Raw genomic sequence first — 25,992 nt, forward strand, 5'->3', positions numbered from 1 at the left:
CTCATCGGAGGCGGTGCGGTCCGTCTGGGTCCGAACACGGCGGCGGATCTGCAACTGCTTTGTTGGCGCGTCGAGGTGAAGGTGAATGTATGGGCGTCGTTCGACGCAAATATGGCGTGGCGTGCCTGCCGTGCGAGGTAGCGGGTGCGAGAGGCTGCGGAAGCCCTCACGGCGGTGGACATTTGCGAGGCAGAGTCACATTCTCCGGCGCCTAGTATGATGGATCAGTCCGGGCACCGCAACTGCGTCGTGGTGGACGTCACAGGCTCCTCCCACGATGGATCCATCATCGATCTCTTGCCCCCAGCACTGTGAAGGCTCTAGACTCCAACGAGAAAGAATGGGGCATGGGAGAAGGCGGCGCCTTGAGTCTGGTGAGTCGATGTGTATCCCATGTCCTACTCTATCTCGCCGACGACCAGAGCAACAATTCAAGGGGCGCAGTTAGCCACTGGACATGAGAACAGCGAAACCGGACGAGCTTCGCTTAGATTAGATTTTACGTTGGTAATAGTATGGATTTGAAGTTTCTTAATTTAGGTATCCGATTGTCAAGGAGATTATTTTATGGCATAACCGGTCATTGTTCGTGGAAGTGCCAGACGTTTTCATGGGCGTTTTAATAGTCGGATTTGTTGTATCCGGTTGTAGACGCTCTTACTATGGTAGATAGTGCCCAACTCAAGCGTCTTGCACCCCAATGTCGTGTCGTGAGCCTAGATCGTTGTAGCACCCACCTGCGTCGTGAAGCTAGTGAGTCATTTTTACTCTGACCAGGAAGTCACCAGACTTTGTCACGAGAGATGCCAGCAATGATCCAAACATGTACCAATAACAAGGAGAAGAAGGTGAAGGCATAGGCGAACTTGAAGTAAATAACATAAAATGGAATAAATGAGTGCAGTAGAACTAATAAAAAGTGGACTGGCAGAGAAGCAATACATTCTCAAGGAGTCTAGAATTTCCATTGGTATGTATGCACTTCGACATATGCTATGGCATAGTGTCGACTGGATACTTGAACCACTCTTGACGTTGCTTGGAGGAGCCGGGTACACAACGCATTGTACTCTAGATAAACTTCGTGCCATGCACACTACCACCGTAGTTTCCCCCTGCAAGTTACAACATCGATAATTAAGGGTTTCGCCGTGGACGTGGCCTCATTAGCAAGGGTTCTCCGTAATTCCCCTATCAATTGTAAAAGCTAGGGTGAAGGCTTTTACTGTCACCTCAAATTACCTTCACTCTCTAACCTTTACAACGACAGTGATACACTTCGTGGCCTTCTTGTGGTAATGCTGAGTGGGGCCTCTTCACAACATTCACGAAAATCTCATATCCTTATTATCATTTCAGCACCCATGCATACCAAGGTTCATCCATATCTCCGGGAAATAGGGGTTTATTCGTACGTATGGACAACATACATCATGCAAGCGTGATGTCTACTACGTAGCTTTATTCTTGTAAACACGTGTTGGGCCTCCAAGCGCAGAGTTTTGTAGGACAGTAGCAATTTTCCCTCAAGTGGATGACCTAAGGTTTATCGATTCATGGGAGGCGTAGGATGAAGATGGTCTCTCTCGAACAACCCTGCAACCAAATAATAAAAAGTATCTTGTGTTCCCAACACACCAAATACAATGGTAATTTGTATAGTGCACTAATTCGGTGAAGAGATAGTGATACAAGTGTAGTGATGATAGTAGATATTGGTTTTTGTAATAAGAACAATAAAAAACAGCAAGGTAACGATTGATAAAACGGAGCACAAACGGTGTTGCAATGCTTGAAAATGAGACCTAGGGTCCATACTTTCGCTAGTGCAATCTCTCAACAATGCTAATATAATTGGATCATATAACCATCCCTCAATGTGCGATGAAGAATCACTCCAAAGTTCCTATCTAGCGGAGAACATAAGAAGAAATCGTTTGTACGGCACGAAACCACCTCGAAGCTATTCTTTTCGATCGATCTATCCAAGAGTTCGTACTAAAATAACACAAAATAATTTCAGATTTAATACTCGATCCAACAAACAGAACCTCAAAGAGGGCCTCAAGATTTCTAACGGAGAAACAAAGACAAGAACGTGCGTCAACCCCTATGCTTAGATTACCCCAATGTCACCTCGGGAATCCTCGAGTTGAGTGCCAAAACATATATCAAGTGAACCGATATGATACCCCATTATCACCACTGGTATTCGTTTGCAAGACATACATAAAGTGCTCTCAAATCCATAAAAGTATTCAATCCGATAAAACGAAATCTCAAAGGGAAAACTCAATTCATCACAACAAGGAAGAGAGGGAAAAACACCATATGATCCAACTATATTAACAAAGCCTGCGATACATCAAGTTCATGCCATCTCAAGAACACGAGAGAAAGAGAGAGAGAGAGAGAGAGAGAGAGAGAGAGAGAGAGAGAGAGAGATTAAACACATAGCTACTGGTACAAACCCTTAGCCCCGAGGGTGGACTACTCCTCATCGTGGTGGCCACCGGGATGATGAAGATGGCTACCGGTGATGATTCCCTCCTCCAGCGGAGTGCTGGAACGGGGTCTAGATTGGTTTTCGGTGGCTACAGAGGCCTGCGGCGGCGGAACTTCTGATCTAGCATTACCCCGACGGTTTTTCGAATATTTGACTATTTATAGGGCGAAGAGGGAGTACGGGAGGCCACCGAGGTGGGCTCAACCTACCTGGGCGCACCTGGCCCCCCAGGCGTGCCCTAGTGGGTTGTGCCTCCCTCGGGGCACCCCCAGGTGCTTCTCTGACCTATTGGATGTCTTCTGGTCCATAAAAAATCCATAAAAAGTTTAGCGGTGTTCGGACTCTGTTTGATATTGATTTCCTGCGATGTAAAAAACAAGCAAAAAGCAACAACTGGCACTGGGCACTGGGTTAATAGGTTAGTCCCAAAAAATGATCTAAAGTTGCTATAAAATGATTGTAAAACATCCAACAATGATAATATAACAGCATGAATACTTCATAAATTGTAGATACGTTGGAGACGTATCAGCATCCCCAAGCTTAATTCCTACTCGTCCTCGAGTAGGTAGATGATAAAAGAAAATAATTTATGAAGTGTGAATGCTAGCAAAGTGCACAAGTTTGATCAATGAAAATTTCAATCACTTTTCCTAGCATCATAACAGCAATTCTTACTTAAAAACTTCTCATGTTAAATAAGTAGCAACCAATTCACATATTAAGGTTCAAAGAACAAATTCTCTTGAAACTCAACAACCTATGTTCCCAGTCACCAAGCAATTGCAATTCAACTTATTCAACAGAGTCTAAGTAAGAGCTTCACATACTCAACCATCATATAGTCTTCTATGATTGCTAACACTCAGCGCATATACACATGAGCAAAACATTTCAACCAGACACATAGAAGGATAGGGGCTTATTGTTTTGCCTCACAACGTATTCACCTCAAGGGTGATGTCAACAATAATAAATCATGCTACCCATATCCAACTGGATATATGTGCCTAAATCTTTCCTCCCCACGTGATGCTTGCCAAAAGTGAAAAATAAAAAGAAATAGAGAGAAAAACTTTGACTCTTTGCATAAAGTAAATACTGGAAAGTAAAAGATAGGCCCTTCTCATAGGGAAGCAGAGGTTGCCATGCGCTTTTTATTTGGATGCCCAAGCTCTTAATGCAAAGGAATGTCACGTTATATTGCCTCTTATGATAGCAACCTTTATTATGTAGTCCGTCGCTTTTATTAATTTGCACTTGAGATGGAGTTACTTCCAATCGCCAAGCCCTTTCTACAATTGCTTTGCTTCCTTTGCAGGGAGGGGTATCTTCTCAACCCATGGATAGAAAGGAAGACACTGCCCAATTCCAAGATCCCAATGTTTCTCAGCAACTGATTGTGTGGGAGGTCACTACTAGAAAGGATGTCATTGCGAGAATTCATCCGCCCTTGCCCGTCCCTACACATCAGCTGAGCTTCGCTCATATGAGGAGCGGTGTAAAGCACATGATCTTAGGCCCGCAAAATGGAGTCAAGCCCGTCTAGGAGAACCTTGGTTCACCTATAGAGACTTCTCGAGAACCAACCCGAGACTTCTAGCTTCACAAGTGTCTCAGCACAACCACCTGTTGTAGCTAGAAGGTGAAGGTCTACGAGCTTAATAGGAGACTCGCCATTGACCAAGTGTGGCCTGGCTTCATGGTCGTTCTCTAGGTAAAGATTGGGTACTTCCTCACCTTCAAGGCCTTGCTAAGGATAATTGCAAGGTTGTCGTGTTTGACCTTTTCGACACGGAGGTCGTGGCTAAGTGTGGCCAACACGAAAAAAGTTCCCCATGATCCAAGAGCAGTTGTCGCTATTTTGATTTATAGGTTATTTGGATTCTTGGTTGCAAGTAGTCTTTGCATCAGGGGCACAATGGGTCATCTAGTTTAGTTAAATATCAGTCAACTGAACCCTTGACCCCTTTTTTAGCTATTTCTCTTAAATTCAAGACAATTATCCTCCCTTGGACCCTTGACCCCTTTTTATGTAAATTCGGTCAGTCTCCTTTGTTCCACTCGTCCTTGCTTTTTTCTTCTTATTGGTTCCATGGCCAATGAATAGGTTATAGTGTAAATATTTTGGAACAATTCTTAAATATATTGACCATGGGATGTAATGTGTCCAATCTAACAAACTTATTGATATGAAATTTTGGAATTATGTCTATCTTAGATGTAAGTAAATATGAAACTGAGTATATTAGGTGTTTATACATGATTTATCAAATTGTTATTTTAGGTCTTGTATTCTAGTATGTCCTATGTCATGATATTTATATTGTTAGACTAGTGCCCTAGAATATTGTACTGATATATTTATATATTTGGAAGCCAAAAAACATTAAGTGATAGAACTTAGTTCATCACTAAATCCGATATTTTCAATGTGCTAAGATTTAGAAAAAAAATGATCTGCTTAACAACCCATGCTAACATTCTCATGGGAAGTATATCTTTTAGTGAAGAAATGTCATTTCCATCCTTTTGTACTTGTAATATTGACCCATACATAGCTATTTCTGACTTCTTTGAGAAATGACAAGGAAAAATAAAAGAAAAAATCCAATAGATGTACCATAAGAAAATGACATATTATTTCTCAAATAATAAAGTTCCTTATAAAATTAAAAGTATTTAGTATAAATAACTAAACCCAATTATTAGTGAATGTGCGCATGACTAGATGTGACAAGTTTTAGGAGTAATGGACTAAAATAGTTATAAATAGTTAAACCCAACTGTTAATAAATGCACTCCAAATGGATATTAGTAATTTCACGAGTAACCGTCTGATCGCGGAGACAAGTTGATAGAGTAAATTAGTGAGTGTATATGCTAGTAGCAGATGGGATAGAGTAAATTAGTGAGTGTATATGCTGATAGCTACAATGCCAATGACTTACCCCTCTGCGAGTCATCGGACTCCATATCAACGACACGGATTTTATAGGATTAATTAATGAGACGATAGATGCCAGTGTTGCATAGTACTTCTATACAGTGAAACAATCTTCACCACTCGTTTTTAACCTGGTAGTTCAAAATGACCAAGTCAGAGAACCGTAGTTGTGATTTGACCACTCCAAGTCAGCCAAGCCGGGTCCAGAGTTAACATACATAGAATACAACAAACATAAGAAGTGCAATGTCTTGACTAGCTTGCAGAACTGCTGAGTGATCCAGTGCAACTGGTACATACGTACATGATGATACATCTCCATCCACTGGTATTAGCTATCAGTAGTTATTGCTCAGACAACCAACGTTAATTACAGTTCCAGGGGCACACAACTATCATGTCGCCATTAATTACAGTTCTTGGGGCACTAATAGAAAACGGAGCTTTAAAACCGGTTTATAAGGGCCTTTAGTGTCGGTTCTGTAAACGGCACTAAAGTGTGGGCACTAAAGGCCCCCCCCTTTAGTACCGGTTCGGCACGAACCGCCACTAAAGGCCCACCACAAGGCGTGAGCTCGCGCCGTGGCATGGGGGACCTTTAGTAATGGTTGGTGTTACCAACCGGTACTAAAGGTTTTTTTTTATTATTTTTTTGAAAATTTTGGAATTTTTTTTCGATTTTCAATTTTCTGAATTGAATTATTTGATGATTTAGTCTCTAATCACCCCTCTTAACTGCTCAAGTGTGGATCATTCATTCCAAATCGTCTAACTTCCCGATCGGTCACCCATCCTCTCACTCCCCCAGCCTGAGCACGCTTAACTTCGGAGTTCTATTCCCCCTACTTTCCAAGTCTGCACTTGTTGTTTTCCTGACAATTGTAAGCTATCAATCCTATTAACCCTCAGCAGTTTAGCTTGAGCATTAGGTCACTCGTTTCACCATTTGAGTTTGAAACTATTATTCTAAAAAACAGTAATTATTTAGTAACACTAATATTTCTTGAATAAGTTTGACCATAGTTTGACCATAGTTGGACCATAGTTTGACCAGATTTGACAAAATTTTAAAATTTGAAATAATTATTTAGTAACACTAATATTCTTGAATAATTATGTAGTAATATTAATACTTCTTGAATAAGTAGTTTGACCATAGTTTGACAAAAATTAAAAAAACTGAAATTTGAGCATTTCTTTTTTTCTTTTTGGAATTTGAGGATTCTAAAAAATTTCAAACAAGCCGTAGGCTATCAAAATCAGATGCGGATTTTCGTGCTAATTTTTTTGATATATTATACGTTTTTTTCCGACATCGTATGCAAAAGTTATAGCCGTTTTACATTTTCCCTACACTTTTTGCAAAACATGTCCAAATTTAAGTTTTCAAATTTTCATAACTAATAGGTGTAGTAATATAGCTACCTCTCGAAGGATTTTATTTTCTGAAGTTTTTATCATTTTCTTTTGATTTTTTCAAAAACTAAAATGGCGATACACCGGGGGGGGGGGGGGGGGGGGGGGTAGAGTTTGAAATTTGCCCTATAGTCCCGGTTTGTGTCTCCAACCGGGACTATAGGTCAGACCCCTTTAGTCCCAGTTCATGGCACGAACCGGTACTAAAGGTTATCCCTGTAGTACCGGTTTGTGCCACGAATCGGTACTAAAGGTGATTATGAGGCCCCGGCTTGACGCCAGCCTGCCACCACCCCTTTAGCACCGGTTCGTGGCATGAACCGGTACTAAAGATTCAACACGAACCGGCATTAATGCATAGCCGTTCGAACCGGCACTAATGATGCCATTAATACTGGGCCAAAATCGAACCGGGACTTATGTGTCTGACATTAGGTCCTTTTTCTACTAGGGCACGCAGCTGTCATCTCGCACGCACTGAATTGAAGTGACTGGCGCCCTACAGCTCAGAGCAACCTGCTCCTAGGAGCTTTCTGTCCTGGCTGTTTTGATGTATGTCTATCTCTCTCTTGAACTAAGCTATTAAAAATGCAGGTACAGCCCCTGCAAAATATTAATAATGCAGGTGCAGGTGATGGCTCCGTTGATCTAGATTCCATCGTCGTTTCTTGACGTACTCACTCTTGTTTCGGGCACGTTTCTTGACGTGCTCGCAAGCGTGCATCGACCTGTAACTTGATCCTATGCAAACGATCGATCATGAATAATCAACGTACAGAACTACTCCTTCCATTCCTAAATATAAGATCTTTTAGAGATTCCACTATATATTACATACAGAGCAAAATGAGTGAATCCGCACTCTGAAGTATGTCTATATACATTTGTATGTAGTGCAGATATGAGCCGTGTCTCGTCCCCCGTCGCCGGCCTTCCTCCACCCTCCCCTCCCCCTCACCACCGCCGCAAGCCACCATTGGGCAAAGCCCAGGCAGTGCCGGCGGCGGCGGGGCTTCTCCCCTGGTGCAGCTTCCCTTCTTCCTCTCGGCGGCTTAGTCACTCCCGGTTGGCTTGGTGGCGCGGCGCTTCGAAGCTCCGTCGGCAGCTCGATTTGCGGTAGATTGGAGGGCATGTTCCCGTCTGGTGGTGCCGCCTAGACAGCGGTTGCGGCCTAGGGCTCTTGACCCCAGATTGGATTTGGGTGGTGCTCGGGCCTGGCTGTGGCTGCCTGTCAGGCGTGGTGGCGGCGAGTCTCGCGACCTCTGGGCATCATGGAGGTGCCGGCGGCGGCGTGTGCTGAGCCTGGTGATGGCGGCGACCATGCACGGGAGTTGGATTCCTTTGAACAGAGCTGGGTGAAAACTTGCTTACGGCTACTGTCAAGGCCGGCGGTGGCGGCGCCATCTGCATTGTTCCCTTCTTGAAGGCATCATCGTGGAGAAGTTCAAGGCCACTCTCTGCTACCTCCAGGGGAAACCCTAGATCGGATGATCGGATGACGGTGGCGCTCTAGTGTCGTTCCCCCCTTAGAGGCGTCATTCTTGGAGGTACACGCGTGATCGAGGGACCAGAGGAAGGATTCTTTGGTGGAGCGGTGCGTCATCTCACTCATTGATGGTGGCGGATCTCGGCGGCATGGCGCTGTGGTGACTCGGCGTCCGATGCGCGGAGATGGACTCACGCAGGAGGATGACGCGGTCTGGCGTCGTGGTGGCGTCGACGACAGCTAGACCGAGCAAGGTAGATGCAGCAGTATAACTCTGAAGATGGATTGGTGGTAGGTGGCTGCGGCAGCCTCATACCCGGTAGGCGTCCTGGTTGAGGAGTGCGCCGGACCGGTGGGTGCCCCATACCCAGCAGGCGTCCTGGATGGGACCTCAGGTCTTAGATGTTAGGTTTGGCTGCGAGGTCTGTTTGGTATTAGGCCCAGACTATCAGCATCCCTTCATCAATTGGATAGGAGTAACGACAGATGTTTCCTAGACGGTGGCTTTAGTCTTATTGTTGTATTACTTGTGTGAACAATTAATAAAGTGGTTGCATGCATCGTCCAGATGCAGAGGCTGGGGGTCTTTCTCTTTTTCTAAAAAAACATTTGTAGGTAGTCCACAGTAAAATCTTTAAAAGGTCTTATATCTAGAAACAGAGGGAGTAATACTTGACGTACAGAACTAATATAAAAATATAAGGAGTACACATCAATCATGAATCATCCATGTACTTAGAGCAACTCTAGCAGAGTTGCCATATTGGTAGGTTCCATTTCATATGAAGCACACTCTATATGGAAGCCTCCATTTTTTTGTGAGAAAACTTCTGATAGGGAGCCTTGGCGGAGCGGTAAAGTTGTTGTCTTGTGACCATGAGGTCACGAGTTCAAGTCCTGGAAATAGTCTCTTGCAGAAATGTAGGAATAGACTGCGTACAATAGACCCGAAGTGGTCGAACCCTTCTCCGGATCCTGTGCAAGCGGGAGTAGATAGTCGGGAAATAGTCATACTAAGGCCCCATAGGACTACACACCAGAATAACAACCGCCGCCGATGAAGAGTAGCGTAGATCGGAAGAATCCAACCCGAAGACACATGAAGCTAGACGAACGACGACCAGATCTAAGCATATCCACCAAAATCACCTCCAGACACCCACCGACAATACAAAGCGCACCACCGGGACGGAAGCTAGGCAGGGAGAACCTTATTTCATGTTTAAGGAGCCGCCAGTGTCACTTCTTCATGAGCGGAACACAAACCCTAACAAAAGTATTAAAAAGCATCTAAAAACAGAGCCCTCATGGATCCACTGCGCACCCATGGGCCTCAGGCCAACAGAGAAGAGGCGGAGCAGCGGCAAAGCCCGCGCCAGTGGGAGGCAGGGGAACCCTAATCCTTTTTAGGTGAGGAGGAGGCGGTGGCTGCTGCGTGATTTGACACGTATAGTCTTAGGACCCACTCGTCCGTGAGACATCAATATGTTTCTTTTCCTTATTTAAACGGGAGGTATATGTATGAGTGGCATACGTGTGTTTTTTTCCCTTTCATTGCGACAGCCCTCGGTCTTATTCTACTCCCTCCATTTTATAATATAAGACATTTTTTGACACTAAAGAGTAGAGTGTCAAAAACGTCTTACATTATGGAACCAAGGGAGTAGATACAATCACATATATATAGTGACACGTGTCAGGCGAAGCACCATTCTGGACCCTAATTTTGTTTCTTCTTCTGGCGTACTACCATTGTTTCATCAAACCGTACGGCAAGTGTAGTATATATATATATATATATATATATATATATATATATCATATTTTATCCCTATTTTTATACCGCTGGCAACGGCATGCGCTCAAAATCTTTTTCTTGCATACATACAAAATTAATTGATTAATCAAGGTGGAGAAAACTTGCATTGGTCTGCATGGCATGGCAAAGCTTGAAGTGTGTCCATCCTCGACGTTCACGTCACTCGCATATAGTTGGGCTACTTGCATGCAACGCACTGGACTAGAACCGGATCCATCCGTTGGTCTTATCCTCATCAACCCGGCCGGCGAGGCCTCCTAACCATCGTCGCAACCAGATTGAACCAGTCAGGAACGATAAACCGAAGAAGAAAACCGCAGGGATAATGGAAGGGGGCCCACTGGTCAGACTCATTCTTCCGTTCTTCCCTGCTTTAAAATGGCCAAAGCAAAGCCTCCCTCCGAGCTGTTGGTGTTGGGCGCCACTTTCTTTTCTAGGAGCTTCTCTTCCCCGGCGACACACGCCTGCTCCTCCACCGTCTTCATTCCTCATCGTCGTCGACCGGCAGTGATCGATTACAGCAGGTTAGCCAGGTAACAACCACCCGAGCCTCTTTTTTCTTGTGGTTCAGCTCAGACCTCCATACTGACGACTTCCACCTGAAATGTTCTTACCACTTACCTTTCGAAAGATGCACGAATTCTTTTCCATTTTGGGTCTACATCATTAGTTCATTACCTTGTATGAATATGTACGGTTATAAAAATCCTCTGAGACTAGTTAAAAGTCGCGGCACAACTTGCTGCTAGCTTTCCTCTGTGTTTGGAACTTCGGACTGCTGAGAAGGTGAGAACTGACAGGTTTTCATGAATGAACGCTGGCTGGGAAGAAGAAAAAAGGCAACAAATTTAGTTGTGCGATCCATGCTCGTGATCCTTGCCTGCTGCGGCCACTTTGGCTAGCTGTTGGACGTGGATGTGAGGCTCGTGAGCGACATAAATTGGGCTCCCTCCCTCCCTCCCTCCCTCCCTCTGTTTGTTAGTTGGCAACTTGGCGTCCAATTTGACCAAAAATCACCGCACCTTTAGTTATTCAGCACCCATGCTTCACATTCTACTCTTCTTTCCTACCTCTCCCTCATGCAAGTTGCGCCATCATTGTTCCCGCTGCAGCTTGGGCTCTGAGGTGGAACCTCTGTTCTGTTCTCTGTCCAGCAAACACTTTCATCTCTAGTTCACGATCCCTCATCTGCAAATGTTTGCAGGAGATAGGTTTTGACAGATGGGGTGCTTCAGCTCCAAGCCGGACGACGCCAGCGTGCTGATCAGGAGGCGGCCTGCCAGCATCGGCGAGGTTGCCGTCTTCGTGCCGGGGCTGCGCGTCCCCGAGCCACTGGAGCTGCCCCCGCCGCTCGCCGACAGCCTCCCCAGAAGGCTCACCGAGCGGCTGGCCGCGTCGAGGGACCGCATCGCCAACATGGCCGCCCGCGAGGCGCTCGCCGTCACCAAGCCCCGCAGGCGTGCCGCCACACAGCATGGTTCGTCTTCGTCCATGATTCATTTGTTACACAGATGTTGATAGTGCTAGCCTTTGTCTGAATTTGGTCACTGACAGTCTGAATCTGTAGCATGTAACACTCTGAACTTGGGAACCGGCAGTCTGACCCTTGCACTTAAGAGTCTGAATTTTCTTTTGCATTTGACGGTCTGAATGTTGTGCTTGCAGGGGCGTCCACGTCCGCTGATCTTGTGCAGGCCTTGGAGGAGTACCTGCCAGTCATTCTAGGGATGGCGAAGGATGGTAACTCAAACATTTTAACCTGTACACCTTGTGCTTGATCCATCTGTCTCTGAAGATTCAGACTTATTTTTGCATTCCCATCATTGTTACTCGACTCTTGGCAGGCAGCGAGCTGGAGGACAAGATACAGTTTGCGTGGATGAACCAAGAAGACGATGCAGAGGTCTGCACTGCACAGATATAGCCAATCTTTGTCTTCTGCAAGGATGAAACCTGAAGATTATTAACCTGTCTCCATGTGTGCAGGAGACGGCACTGCCCAGCGCCTGGTACGAGGTGCTGTCGGTTCTGCACATGATGGCCATGCTCCGTTTATCACAAGCAAACTCCCTGCTACTGCCAAAGACGTCTCTTGAAGGATACCATGCCAAAGTATCGGAAGGTTAATTCCCACTGCGACTGAATCAAACAAGTAGTATATGTTTCAATCTTTCTGAATGTCTGTACCCTTGTACTTTCCACTTCCCAGAGAACAAACGGGCTTCTGTCGAGATATTCCTCAAGGCAGCCGGGCACCTGGAGTGCGCCATGCAGAATGTTCTTCCCAGGATGTCGCCCGAAAAGAGGTGGTGATCTTGCCGCTTGCCCTAGCCAGCCCGGCAGGATGAGCAATGCTCCAAGCTTCCATTTTTCTTCAGTTATTGTTCAGTAAGGATTGAGTACTGACTGCCATTTCGTGTAGGAAAGGTCTTCCCGTGGACCTGTCTGAAGGGGTCCTGAAAGCTACCTGCATGCAAGCACTCGGTCAGGTAACAACAACGTTTTTCTTTTTCTTATTATTATCTGATAGTAACTAGAGAGAGAGTCAGAGAGAGATCACATGATTCATCATGCCTGGTGCAAGTAAGATAGCATGCAGTTGAGATGTCGGCTTCTCGGTTAGTTCATCGACCATGGTATCTATGTGTGTGCCAGGCAATTGATGTTCAACTTGGGTTGGCAATTGACAGTCCAAAGGCTACCCTGGCTGTCAAAAGGAGGCTGGCATGTGAGATGGTCAAGTGCTGGCAGCAGGTAGGCATCATCATTGATTCATTTCTACTGATTTCTGGTTATTTTGCATCTTCTATTCGGGTAATGATATTTGTATATATGCCAGAGTTCTGCTTATGTTTGAAAATGCCAGCTATATGTACTGTTCATCTTCGCATGAAGCATAATATAATTTCATAAACAAATAAAACATAGGAAAATACTATAATCTATCCCAGTTTTAAAATATGTACAATCATGATGGTTTCATCCGCAGGCACATGAAAGCATCGCGGACATACCTCTGCTCGACGGCTGGGGCGAAAAGCACAGGCTCTTTGTCAAGTGGAAGCACATGGAAGCAAAAGTACATATGCAGGCTTTTGCTCATATCTCTGAACTCTGAAATGATAAAATGACTGAATTTTGGTCACTAAGCAAAAAAGTAATTGTATCATGCAGGCTGCGGCGTATTACTACCACGGGCTTATCCTCGACGAAGGCAACACCGAGAAGTCTCACCGGGCGGCCGTGGCGGCGCTGCAGTCCGCGGAGGAGTCCCTGAGGGAGAGCAGGGCCGTCTGCGAGGCCTTCCACACCGCATCCCCCTTTTCAAGGCAATCTACACATATTACCAAAAACAAAAATTTGCAATTAATTTACCTAGCAAGGTGAGATCGATGCTAGCTATCTGTATGTGTTTTTCATGTTGTTGCTGAATTTTGCTGCAGGAGCCCGACCCTATGGGGCTCGATGAAGTACCTCCACGACAAGATCCACAAGGACTCCAACTGCAAAGTCCGCATCAACAAGGACCTCTACAGCAATGTCGACAGGACACACGACACAGTGCCGGCGCTGCCGGATTTCGCGGTGGCCCTCCAGCCGGAGGAGTACCGGCTTCCTCGCACAGACGCTGCTTCTGCAAATGACTAGCTGCTAGCTGAAGCATGTCCGTATGCTGGTCCTTGATTCACCGGATCCTAATTAAGCAGCTTTATGTGTACCTTCCCATCGATGGATGGATGATTAATTTGTGACTGAATCAGACGATGAACTGAACCGCACACTCTCGAAATGCAGTCACAGAAAGGAATAACATTCTTGAGCTGGTTTCAGCAGCTGAAATAGAGTGATTGACATGTGCTCTTGTTCAAACATGTAGCTGTCCATCTCCACATCTCTAACTAGTATCACAAACACCAATCACTTGTAGAAAGGGCTACAAGGCACAACATTGCCGAAGATGGAGGACAAAAGACCATCAAACGGGGAGCAGGAAAATGCCGCTGTAAATGTCACACCAACAATATGTATTCTCCACTGAAGAAGCATAGTAAAACCAGTAGTCAGGCATCCGGTGTACCGTGACAAATAAGTTTCATGACTCCAGGATCCCACCGTGTCGCAGTTGCATCTTCTGTCCAGGAAATGCTGTAAGCCCCAACATTCTTTGCATCAGTGTTGACCGAAACCATACATCCAGATACCATTTTCTTGTAGAAACCGTGGTCCTTGAGCTGCACCATTGAACCACTTCGAAGAACGCCATGCGGACCTGAATCTTGGCAGAGTTATGAAATCCGGCGAGCGACCGTTCTTTTTTTGGTACATGCACAAAATTCTGAACATAAAAGTGGCTGCAGATTCTCTGGGAACGTCTGTCAGTGCTTGCTGAAGTACCGACTTGCTGCCGTCCCAAACAACTGAATCCATTAGCAGGTTGTGCTAATAAACTCCCTGCTTGTATGGTTTACCAGCAGATCAAAGTTGTCAACCTAACAACGTATCCAATCACTAGTATTTGCACACTGCGCCTGCGCCGACTGGATTACCAATTCTGCTATAAGAAACAGCTGGAACTCCGATGCCATTATTGTACTAGCAGGCTAGCAGGCTAGTAGGCAGTAGCATCCACGCATAGCTCTAGAAACAGGGAGAAACCTCCAACCGCGCTGGTGGCGGTGAGCACCTCGGAGATGTCCGCCTTGTCGGCCGACACGCCCGGCGCCCCATCGAGCACGACAGTGGCCGAGGATTCGCTCCGCGTCGCTTCCCACGCGAACCCGGGCAGCCGCACTGCGGCGTCGGCGTGGCGGCATTTCGTCGAGCACGTGTCGGGTGTGTCGGCGCGGGAAGCTGGAGCACGTTCACAGAGCCTCCGGGTATGAGGAGATGGCCGGAGCAACCACCCGCGGAAGCAGGACGTGGCTGCAGCATCAGCAAGAGTTGCAGAGCGCTGGCAACCACACCTCCGGGCTCCGGCGTCGGATCCCGGGCCACCCGTCGCGTCCGCTTGCAGGCTGGAGCGCTAGCAGCTACGGCACGGCTGGTGCCCTGGCGTGCCACGGTCGCCTGCACCCCATGTGCCTCGCTGCCAAGGAACCTTGGCCTGCTGTGTCATGGCCGCGCCTCCCTCCGGCGGCGGCGAGGCCGTCGCATATGTTTCGTCGGAGGCGTAGGAGCTGGGCCGGGCTGGCGCTGAGAGGACCTGGGCCGGGCTTGCTTCGGGCCCACTCCACAACTGGATATCCACATCGACACGTGCACTCCCGACCGACGGAGACCGTCCCACTCCCACCCACCCCCTTTTCGTCGGGCCGCCGGCGTAGAGTCCTCCGCCGCGCCGGATTCTAGCCCGCGGCGAGTGCTGGTTTGAAGTCACCCGCGAAACGTTGGCACGAGCGACCGCCTGAGATGCATGAGACAAGGGGGGTGGAGGTGAAGCCCCGGCACGTCCCCAGCCACGTCCAGCCGCGGCCACTAGGGGTAAGAGCATCTACAACCGCAACCTGCAAGTGTGACCTCCTATGCGATCACCAACACGTTCGGGCGCCTCCGTGAACAGCGACCGGTCATCGCTCGTTTCTTCGTGTTCGCAAGTGTCTCCCTCAAATTTGGCCCCTCGGATCTATACTACCTATGAAACGTGATCAACATTTTACGTAGATAAAACTTGAACATAGCACTAGCAAACATAAAAACTTGAATAACAAATTTCCTACAATGATCGTCTAAAATTTCATACAATCGGACACAAAAATGTTTATTGTCACATAGATATTGATAATCCTAAGCGATAATAAACTAGTTAAATGGATTCCATGTGGAAGAGAAGGGCGTCAGACTTCACCGCTTCCTCATTGGCCATCACCATCACGCAATTCCGGTGCCCAGGCCAGCCGTTTGCACCCATATACCTCCCCTAGCAGCACACCACCTCCCGACAGCCACATTCTTCGGCATTTGGTAGACCGTTTTCCCCGCCACCGCACCCCAAACGTCGACGCCACCAAGGCACCACCCCCTGCGACGAGTACTCAAGCTCAACAACCTCGCTCTCCAGACACCGCCATGCTTGCCGATCGCCGACAGGCCTGCTACCTAGTCTTGAAGAGGCATGAGGCTCTTCACCAGCTGGCTTCTTCCACGACGCCCGCAAACTGTTCTACGGTTAATTTGCTCGCAAGGTACAAATGGACTCCGGCGACGAGTACTTTTTCCACAATTTCATTTGCGATTCAGATGATTCTTCATCCGATTATGAGGAGATTATGACTGTTGCTTTGGTCGTCCATGACCACCTTAGTAGGTAGCGACCGATCTTCAGGGGTCGATCCCGGGCACAGTCCGTCGTTGGATCGCAACCGAGAGAGGGGCCATTGCCTACTCTAGCAGGACTACTTCGAGTCTCCCAACCCGCTCTTCATTGAGAGGGTGATGGCTAGACATGTATTCAACCATATCTGGGAGGGGGTGATGGCGTACGGTAAGTATTTCGAGTGCAAGGAGGATGCTTGCATACGGAGTTCCCGGTGATCTCATTGATGAGTATGTCTGAATGAGCGAGTCCACATGCCTAGACTCCATGTATAGGTTCTGCAAGGCTGTGATAGCAGTGCTTGGCCCGGAGTGCTTGAGAGAGCCAACTGCCGCAGATACAACCCGATTGTTGGCAATCAATGCCAGCAGGGGCTTTTTTGGGGATGCACTAGTAGAAAAAGGGGCTATGGTCCAGGCCGCCTCAGCCCATTAGTCCCGGTTCAGTCTAGAACCGGGACTAATGTGAGCAGTGGTCCCGGTTCGTGCGGCTAAGACATTAGTCCCGGTTCATCTAGACGTTTTGGTCCCGGTTGGTGGGATGAACCGGGACCAATGGGCCTCACTCCTGGCCCACAACTATTGGTCCCGGTTCGTGCCACAAACCGGGACTAAAGATTAGACCTTTAGTCCCGGTTTGAGGCACGAACCGGTCCCGGTTTGAGGCACGAACCGGTCCCGGTTTGAGGCACGAACCGGGACTAATGGGGATGAGACCTTTAGTCCCGGTTCGTGCCACGAACCGGTACTAAAGGTCCCATTTTCAAACTATACCCCCCCTGGATCGCCTTTTCAGTTTTTTAAAAAATAAAGGAAAATGATGGAAATGTCAAAAAAATAAAACAAAATAAGTTTCACATGTGATATGTGGTCTAGTTGTTGGGATAATTTATAAATATGAATTTTGACTTTATTTACAAAATCTCTCTGGAATTTGTAAAATGCGCATAACTTTTGCATACGAACTCGGATGAAAAAGTTTTTTATATGAAAAATCATCTACTCGAAAAGTTACATCCGATGGAGACCGACTACGGCCTGTTTGCAAATTTCTAGAATCCTCAAATTCCAAAAGGAAAACAAGTTATGCTCAAATTTCAGTTTTTTTAAATTTCAGTTTTTTAAAATACTTATTCAAGAAGTATTAGTGTTACTAAATAATTATTCAAGAATATTAGTGTTATTAAATAATTATTTCACTTTTTTTGAATTTTGGTCAAATCTGGTCAAACTATGGTCAAACTTGGTCAAATAATGGTCAAACTACTTATTCAAAAATATTAGTGTTACTAAAAAATTACTGTTTTTTAGAACAATAGTTTTAAACTCAAACAGTGAAATATGTGACTTCATGCTCAAGCTAAATTCCTGAGGGTTAATAGGATTGACATCTTACTATTGTCAGGAAAACAACAAGTGCAGACTTGGAAACGAGGGAGAATAGAACCCGGAAGTTAAGCGTGTTCAGGCTGGAGTAGTGAGAGGATGGGTGACCGTTCGGAAAGTGAGATGATTTGGAATGATGAGGGGTGATTAGAGATTAAATTGAGCAGTGATGAGGGGTGATTAGAGATTAGAGGTTAAAATAATTCAGAAATTTGAAAATAAAAAAATTTAAAAAAAATTCAAAAAAAATCAGGAAATTTCCTTTAGTACCGGTTGGTATTACCAACCGGGACTAAAGGTGGACCGGCCACGTGGAGGGGCTTTAGTCCCGGTTCTGGATTGAACCGGGACTAAAGGGGGGAGGTATTAGTACCGACACTTTAGTCCCGGTTCCAGAACCGGGACTAAAGGCCCTTACGAACCGGGACTAAAGGCCATTTTTCTACCAGTGATGCTTGGTAGTATAGATTATATGCACTAGGAGTGGAAGAATCACCCTTCTACTTGGCAGGGGCAGTATATATAGGGGCCATGTCAAAGCTTGCACTATCATACTTGAGGCCGTGGTTTCACAAGATCTCTGGATTTGGCACTCTTTCTTCGGCATGGCTGGATCTCACAGCGATATCAACGTGCTTTAGTGCTCTCCGGTGTTTGCAAGGCTTGCAGAAGGCAACGACTGCCCGGAGGTCAATGTTGAGATCAATGGCCAGCACTACAACAAAGAGATTTGCCCAAGAGTAAGAGAGTGCTAGGAAGGATGTGGAGCGTGACTTTGGTGTTCTTCAATATCGATGGTGCATCATACGGTATCCCATTAGAACTTGGAGCACCAGGAAGTTCGTGGGAGGTGATGACTGCTTGTGTGATTATGCACAATATGACCATAGAGGATAAGCGCCCGTAACGTAACTACGACCAAGGGTTTCAGTTTCAGGGTGAAAATGTTGTGCCTCAGCATGAAGGAGCGGCAATGTTTGCACAGTTTCACCGAATTTCATCATCAAATGCGTGATTGGGAACTCATAGTCAACTGCAAGATGAGATTTAATTGAGCATATGTGGGCTCACATTGACAACAAGTATAGATGTATCGGATATCTTTTCTTTCAAATCTATTTGAGACAATTTAATTTTTATTTGACCTGTAAACTACGAGATATTTATTTGGTTGTCAAACTATGAGATATTGCATTTTGTTTGAGTTCCAATGTTGCAAAAAGAACCAAAAATAGCCGCAACACGGTCGCGAGGACGAAAAATGCGTCTGCACATCGGGTGCATGGCGGACGTAGACGGAAAAGGGGACGGACGAGTCGATCCAAACGAATGAAGAGCGAACAAAGCACATGTTCTCATTTGGGTCTGCGCGTTGAAATTGCTCTAACCAGCTGCCCCTTTCCCGGTTCCGCCCACGTCGCGACTTACTTTTTACCTGGATATAGCTCGACAGCAAAAGCAAAAGCACCACACGATCGCGCACGTACCATCTGCCGGAGTGAGAGCGAGAGCGAGATCACTGACCGATGAGTCTGACACGCGCGCACGTTGCGGTGAGATGCCGGACAAAGTACATGTGATGTGGGCGTGCATGGACGAAGTACTGGCTACAGTAGCTAGCTAGCTAGCCTGCCTAGCAAGCATACATGGGAGGGACGGACGGGACCCTGCCCGGCCATTCCATTTGTAGCCTTCCTCATGTTTCCATCTACCGACTGCTACCCATCACCCGATCACCCTCTCCTGCCTCGCATCTGCAGTGCCTACCTTCTCTTCTTCTTCCTCCTCCATTATTAAAGCCCTCCTAGCCCCCTCCGCCTCTCCGATCAGCTACTCATCCGAGCCTCTCTAAGATGACGGTATGCCGTCAGCGCCTTCCTCCCTTGCTTCCTCGATCCTCCATGATCTTTCTTTCTTTCTTTCTTTCTTTCTTTCTTTACTGGTTCAATGCTGGCTATAGCAATTCTAACTCCACGACCCTCTCCTCTTGTTCGCAATTCTTCATTTCATTTTATCCGTGACGAGCGCTAATTTGTCGGTGACTTGTGTTTTTCATTGATGAAACATTTTCATCAACTTCAAGTTTTTTTCAGTTAATTCTCTTAAAGCAAATAGCAATTCCGTTCATCAACCCTCTTGTGCTCTTGGTTTTAACAGCTCCTTGGTTGGATGCACCGGAAGCTGCGAAGTAATAACGACGTGTTCAAAGAGTTCAACACCGCCGGAGGTACGCTCGCTGTACTATCGATCAATGCACTCGTTTACTCACCGAAAGTGCCTGCTTTTTGTATAATGATCTTTTGGTCATGCTTCCGGTCTAATAGATGGCAGTAGTATGACCGTTTGATCCACGTAAATCGTATCCACATGATTTTTAAGATACACCCAAGTTTTCCTTAGATATTGGAAGGACAACACTTTCGACCTCTGCACTGCACAAAGGGTGCACATAACAACCAATTGTTACATGTTGAAATATATTGTCCACCTTTCTTCATTAGTTTGAACTTTTGTATGAATTGCTTAGCGTACGAATTAAATGCTATGAGCCAAGTATATATACTGGTAGTACGACAGTTTGATCCATCATACTAAATACTCCCTCCGTTCCATAATGTAAGACATTTTTTGACACTATACTAGTATCAAAAAGCGTCTTACATCATGAGACGGAAGGAGTAGTTTCTACGTGGTTTTGAAGATACATCCAAGTTTTTCTTAGATAGTGGAAGGACGATACTTTGAGGCTCTGCACTAGCCCAAGGGTGCAAATAAACAATTATCACGGACCAAATATATACGGGTAGATATGAGACACAAGCGTCAACGACATTTTTAGCGGCATCAAAAATTGAATTGGGATAGACATGGATAACTTGGAGAACCGAGCAATAGCCCAATGGTAAGGTTGCAGTCGCGCTTCCTTTCTGACCGGGGTTGGACTCCCGTCGAAAGTGAATTTTCGGTGTCTCACCCAGGTGGGCTTTATCTTAATATATTTTCGACAGAGCTCCTCCTCCATTGGATCTCAATACATGCATCGTTTGATAGGATAATTGGTACGTGAAGGGTGGATCATTGCCGTTAGTGTACAAATTGCACACCGCAGATTTGAACAGTTTATATTATGGACCACCCAGGGAAATCTATGCACGTTGATTTGCCATCTTGCGCTTGGCCGCATTGGGCATGGCAAACCCGGCCTACACACATGCCACTCCTTTCCAGCTTGAGCACCCCTATCATTCCATAGATATAGATAGTACGGAGTGTTTCTTTATAGATAGATACTCCAACCAACACCAACGTTGTTCAGTCTATTTTTTTCTTCTCTTTCCAAATGCCCGCGTGTATTCCTGGATCACGAGGGCATATTCTCACAGAGATGATTGGCCCTACGCACGACGACGTTGTCGACCATTATACAACTGGGGATTGGTGGCCTAGGAACCTGTTTGGCATCACTGTGAGCAACCAGTGTTGCTCTGTCTCATAGTTTGGCTAGCCAATTTTTCTTCTAGCTAGTTTTATCAAATAAATCATAAATTTTGTTTAGCAAAATCAAAGCAAGTTCGGTGCGCTCTTAGGACCATTGCTCCGTCATTTCTAACAATCAAAGGCGTCAAGCCTTTATACGTGCATGTCCATTGGCGTCTCTATTTTGTTTTGAGCGTGGAGTTACAAATGCCACATGATTAACAATTGAAATGGTCTATCTCACCAAAAGAAAAAAAATGTTGAAATGATTCAGCAAGTGCTTGGCTCTTAATGTGTTCACTGCAGGTGGGGCCTGCAACTGCATCGCTGGACTAGCCTCACCGGACGATGAGTACTACGGTGATGATGCTTTCGTCGCCAACAATCCTTCACCGTCGGTCAACGCCGACGACCTCTTCACCTTCGGCGGAAGTGGCCTCCTCACCATTGGCACGCTAGGCTTCGCCGCCGTTAATGTTCCTGGAGAACACGTGGGCGATGGAGACTATGACGTCGATGATGAAGACTGCGTCGACATTGACCTTGACAGCATCGATGGCACCATCGGGGAAGTTGACAATGGTGATGTTGAGGATGGTGCCGCCACACCTACCTTCACCTTCCCCCAGCTCGAGGCTACCGCCACCGAGAAGGTGATGGTCACCGTCGAGGCGATCGCGGAGAAAGATGACGTCGCAACCACGGAGGACGACCTCATGTTGGTGAGTGCTGAGTTGGAGAAGGTCCTCGGGGGCAGCAACGTGCCGTCAGCGCGGGTAAGCTTCGCCATGGGCGTCGATTGCCCACTGCAGGGCTTCCTACTCGGCTCCCCAGTGTGCAGCGACACTGAATCGTGGCCAGAGAAGCCAAACGGTGGTGGGCGTCGTGCCTCGCTCGGTGAACTGTTCATGCGTACACGCTTCACGGAAGAGAAGGGGGCCCTAGTTGCTGTCCAGGAGAGTGAGGATGGTGGGGAGAGGGAAGAAGGGAAAGCAGGGAAAGGTGGAGATGGCGGTCACAAAAGGACGAAGAAGTTGAGGGTGAAGGATGAGAAAGGTGCCGGCGGGGACGGAGTGCCAGCCAGTGCAACGGCAAAGAGCAAGTTTCAAAAGGTACCTTCTTGTTCCTCCTTTCCCTTAGCACATCACCTATAAATTTGAAAAATGAATTGATCTTTGGTTGTAAATTAATCTACTTTTGCTTTGTTAATTCCTTGACATCCAATAATTTTATCTACGCGAGGTGTACAGTAAAATCGATAAAAATTCTATATAATCTGATTTTTTTTCATGAAAGGTGCTTGAGCGCGTCAGGCGTGTTCAAAAATTTGTGGGCAAACAATATGCATGGACCTCGCTCCAAAAAGACAAAATCGGCTATGAATAATGCATTTTTTGAACTTTCTCACAAACCCAATTTTTTTCTTTTTTGACATAAGCTCCTCGAATGTCCACACTCCATCAAATTTGGTACGAGCATCACACATTCGATCATATCGCACCACAAAAGAGTTCAGCATTTTTATGCTATTTTAAATGGTTTTTACATTATTTTTTGAGTTTCTCTCTTTGGGATTTTACCATTGTATATATGTCTTATCTTCAGTATGACTGGTCAATATATTTTAATAAATTTTGTAAATTCTCAATCCATTGAGATGTTTCTAAGTCTCAACTACCTTTTGGAAAATGCAACTTTGGTTTAATGAAAAGTGCATCATGTACTTACCGATCCTAAGACATAGACAGACCATATTTTAGTTTGAGTTGAGTAACCCAATGATCACATCACTCTATACGTTGCACTATATTTCCATCTTAACTTCAGTAAGATATTCCATTGAAAACACAAGTGGTTCAATTATAGCTTAATTGAACATTTTAAGCAGTTACCTAGCTAGTTAAGAAAATTGAAATATATATTGAATTTATTTGGGAATGTGTATGTATTTTTGAATGTAAAAAATATGTCATGAAATAAAATTTTAACACGACGAAAATTGCAATGTTGAATCAATCCATAGAAATGAGTTGGGAATTGGTCCGACAAATGTGCACTTATAGTTAATGAATTAACATAAGATCAAGGCAACACTGAGAGTCCAATTACTGATCAGAAGAGACCTTGCAATTCGAGGCTCCTCCATATCCCACTGCTTCAATAATATCATTTCGTTTCAACCATCATTATCATAATTATTAGTTATGTTCCCATGGGAAACGTCCATTCCAACCTAGCTTCTAATCAATGCGTACCGCTGTCAAGTGCCAACTAGGTATTGTCAACTTGTTGGTAAAAGTGGGCGCATTGAGTTGACATGGCAATTTGTTTGCAAACTCCTGTCTAATGCTATCTTTATGCATCCCAACTTTCTTGATGGACCATTTCATTTGTCAGTTTATCCTTAGCCACTTAAGAAAGATGCCTGGCCTGATCCTTTGACATGATGCTTTAAATTGGAATATATGTTTTATTTTTCGAGGGAGAGTTCATTCAAAGGAAGAAGTGTTAATTTGCTCATATGTGTTGCAGATCCTGAAAATCTTCCACAGGAAAGTCTACCCTGAAAGCACTATGCTGACCAAGAAGAACCGCAAGCGGGGTACCCCAGACAACGGCGGCGGTGGCGGTGCCACCGACGAGTCGGTGCCCTCACCGACTCCGAAGAAGACCGGGCCACGCAGGCTGAGCTTCGGCTGCTGCTGCACAAAGCGCTCCTTCAACGCCTCCCCTGTTGACGACGGCGGTGAGGAGCTCAACGGCGACAAGAGTGGCCACTGGATCAAGACCGACGCAGACTGTGAGTGCAATTAATTAATATTGCTTTCTCTTTCTCTTTCTAGTGGATCAGTCAGTGTTACTAATAGTGCTTGTGCATGCCCATCATTCATTCTCGAAACCACCTAGCATGCTTGTACAGTAACAACCTTTCCCATCACTGAAATGGACACTTGACAGTGAGATATTCCCTACTATTTTTGGAGAACGTTCAAGAATTAGCCAGCTATATCAATCTAGCATATGCACAGTAATTCCATCACTAAAATGGATAAAGACCCACGCAGACTGTGAGTGCAATTAATTAACAGTGTTTTTTTCTAATTTATTAGTGCTGGTGCATGCCCATCATTCATTCTTGAAACCACCTAGCATACGCATGTATAGTAATTAATTGTTCTTTCCCATCACTCAAATGGACACTTGACAGCGAGATATTCCCTACTATTTTTGGAGAATGTTCAAGAATTAGCTAGCTAGCATGCATAGTAACCCCATCACTAAAATGGACACTTGACAGTGAGAGATATGTTCCTTACTATCATTTGGAGAATCTCCAACCAGATACCACTGTATGCGCTGTACTTACACTCGACCTGTACGTCTTTGTGACTTTGATGATGCAGACCTGGTACTGGAATTATAGATGGATGCAAGGAAGCAGGAAGAATCAACAACTGTTGGCCTGAATGTGATGATGAACGAATGGAGCATATATAGTGAGTATGTATCATATGTGTTTTCCAATCCTTATCCCCCTGAATGTGTTGTATGTGTCAAGAGCATAAAGAGAGAAAACGACTGTGAAATTATATCATGTCAATCAAGTGTGTGGTGATGTGTACATGTCCCTGTGGGCTTGTGACAGAGATCACCACGACGTGTACTAAGATTTGATTTGCCTCCTGTTGATGCGATTGGTGCTTTGAGAACTTAGCTGATGGCCTTGTGTGGGTGCAACAGTAGTAGGGCCTGCTCTTTCTTTGCTTCCTCTTGAATGAACTCTTATTAGTGGATTGCTTGCATTGCATGATTGGAGAGATTGCTTTCAGGCTGGTTGGTGCGTAGGCTATTCCAGGTCATCTCGTCCGGCCTGGGCCTAGCTATCTAGCCACCAATGACAAGTACGCGCTCAAATCCAAACGATAGGAGCACACTTACTTGGCCGTGTTTTCTGATTGATCTCGTGAGTCGTGTGCTGCTGATCTACCCATCATGTAGCTGATGGCAAAGGTATATGTAGTGGAGGCAACGGGACATAGTCTTGGATTTTTAGGACCAGGCGTCCGGGCCTAACTAAGCATGAATGCCTGAAGGCCCTCATTGTAATCAATTATCAGTTTTGCTATAACTCATCTAGCTGAGTTCTAGTTATGTCTCGTTCACCTTTATAGCCATTGGATGATATTATAAGATGCGTGTGTGCTGACGTAGGTTGTAGTACTACTTTGTATCTGTTTTTGTTTTTCAGGTGAGTGAGACCAAATTATATCTCATCTAGATGAGTTCTAGGCACTCCCTTCCATTGAATTTGGTCTAACAGTATGAAAACTCATCGGGTAGCAAAATATAGATCAGAGGTACGGTCTAAATATACCCTTGATCCAACCTGCACCGTAGCCATCACTAGTGCTCTGCCTATGCACGCATGTTTAAATTACATAACTATAAGGATCCAATCTGAATCTATATATGTGGCAGTGTGCGATACATGTATAAAAGGAATCCCAAAATCGACTAGCATAACATTGAATGACATAAGCCAAGATCGAACAAATAATCTCACAGATAGGAAACGGCAATTTTAACAAGGCTTATATATAACTCTGAGTCAAACGTTACTCTGTACGTACCACTAGTTCTCT

General features: G+C 45.6%; 2 protein-coding genes and 1 long non-coding RNA gene across 4 annotated transcripts; 2 read left to right on the forward strand and 1 right to left on the reverse strand.

The window, feature by feature from the left end:
• Positions 1-11,307: 11,307 nt before the first annotated feature.
• LOC123129148 (uncharacterized) lies at positions 11,308-13,982 on the forward strand. Its single transcript, XM_044549367.1, has 10 exons — positions 11,308-11,651; positions 11,840-11,914; positions 12,019-12,077; positions 12,161-12,296; positions 12,384-12,480; positions 12,597-12,663; positions 12,830-12,928; positions 13,164-13,253; positions 13,349-13,503; positions 13,618-13,982. The coding sequence occupies exons 1-10, from the start codon at positions 11,396-11,398 to the stop codon at positions 13,820-13,822; spliced, it is 1,239 nt and encodes a 412-aa protein (XP_044405302.1). The 5' UTR covers positions 11,308-11,395; the 3' UTR covers positions 13,823-13,982.
• LOC123129149 (uncharacterized) lies at positions 11,646-13,806 on the reverse strand. Of its 2 annotated transcripts, none has more exons than XR_006463620.1 (4): positions 13,649-13,806; positions 13,409-13,508; positions 13,189-13,288; positions 11,646-12,641 (listed from the first exon to the last, which is right to left on the reverse strand). It is a non-coding gene; the product is annotated as an uncharacterized lncRNA (long non-coding RNA). The 2 variants fall into 2 exon arrangements; XR_006463619.1 differs by lacking the exon at positions 11,646-12,641 and adding an exon at positions 12,748-12,881.
• Positions 13,983-19,557: 5,575 nt separating the features above from the next.
• On the forward strand, positions 19,558-25,063 carry LOC123131439 (protein LAZY 1). Its single transcript, XM_044551117.1, has 5 exons — positions 19,558-19,731; positions 20,030-20,099; positions 21,656-22,461; positions 23,882-24,149; positions 24,754-25,063. The coding sequence occupies exons 1-5, from the start codon at positions 19,726-19,728 to the stop codon at positions 24,771-24,773; spliced, it is 1,170 nt and encodes a 389-aa protein (XP_044407052.1). The 5' UTR covers positions 19,558-19,725; the 3' UTR covers positions 24,774-25,063.
• Positions 25,064-25,992: the final 929 nt, after the last annotated feature.

The sequence above is a fragment of the Triticum aestivum genome, chromosome 6A, assembly GCF_018294505.1.
Source record: "Triticum aestivum cultivar Chinese Spring chromosome 6A, IWGSC CS RefSeq v2.1, whole genome shotgun sequence".
Classification (NCBI taxonomy): Eukaryota; Viridiplantae; Streptophyta; class Magnoliopsida; order Poales; family Poaceae; genus Triticum; species Triticum aestivum.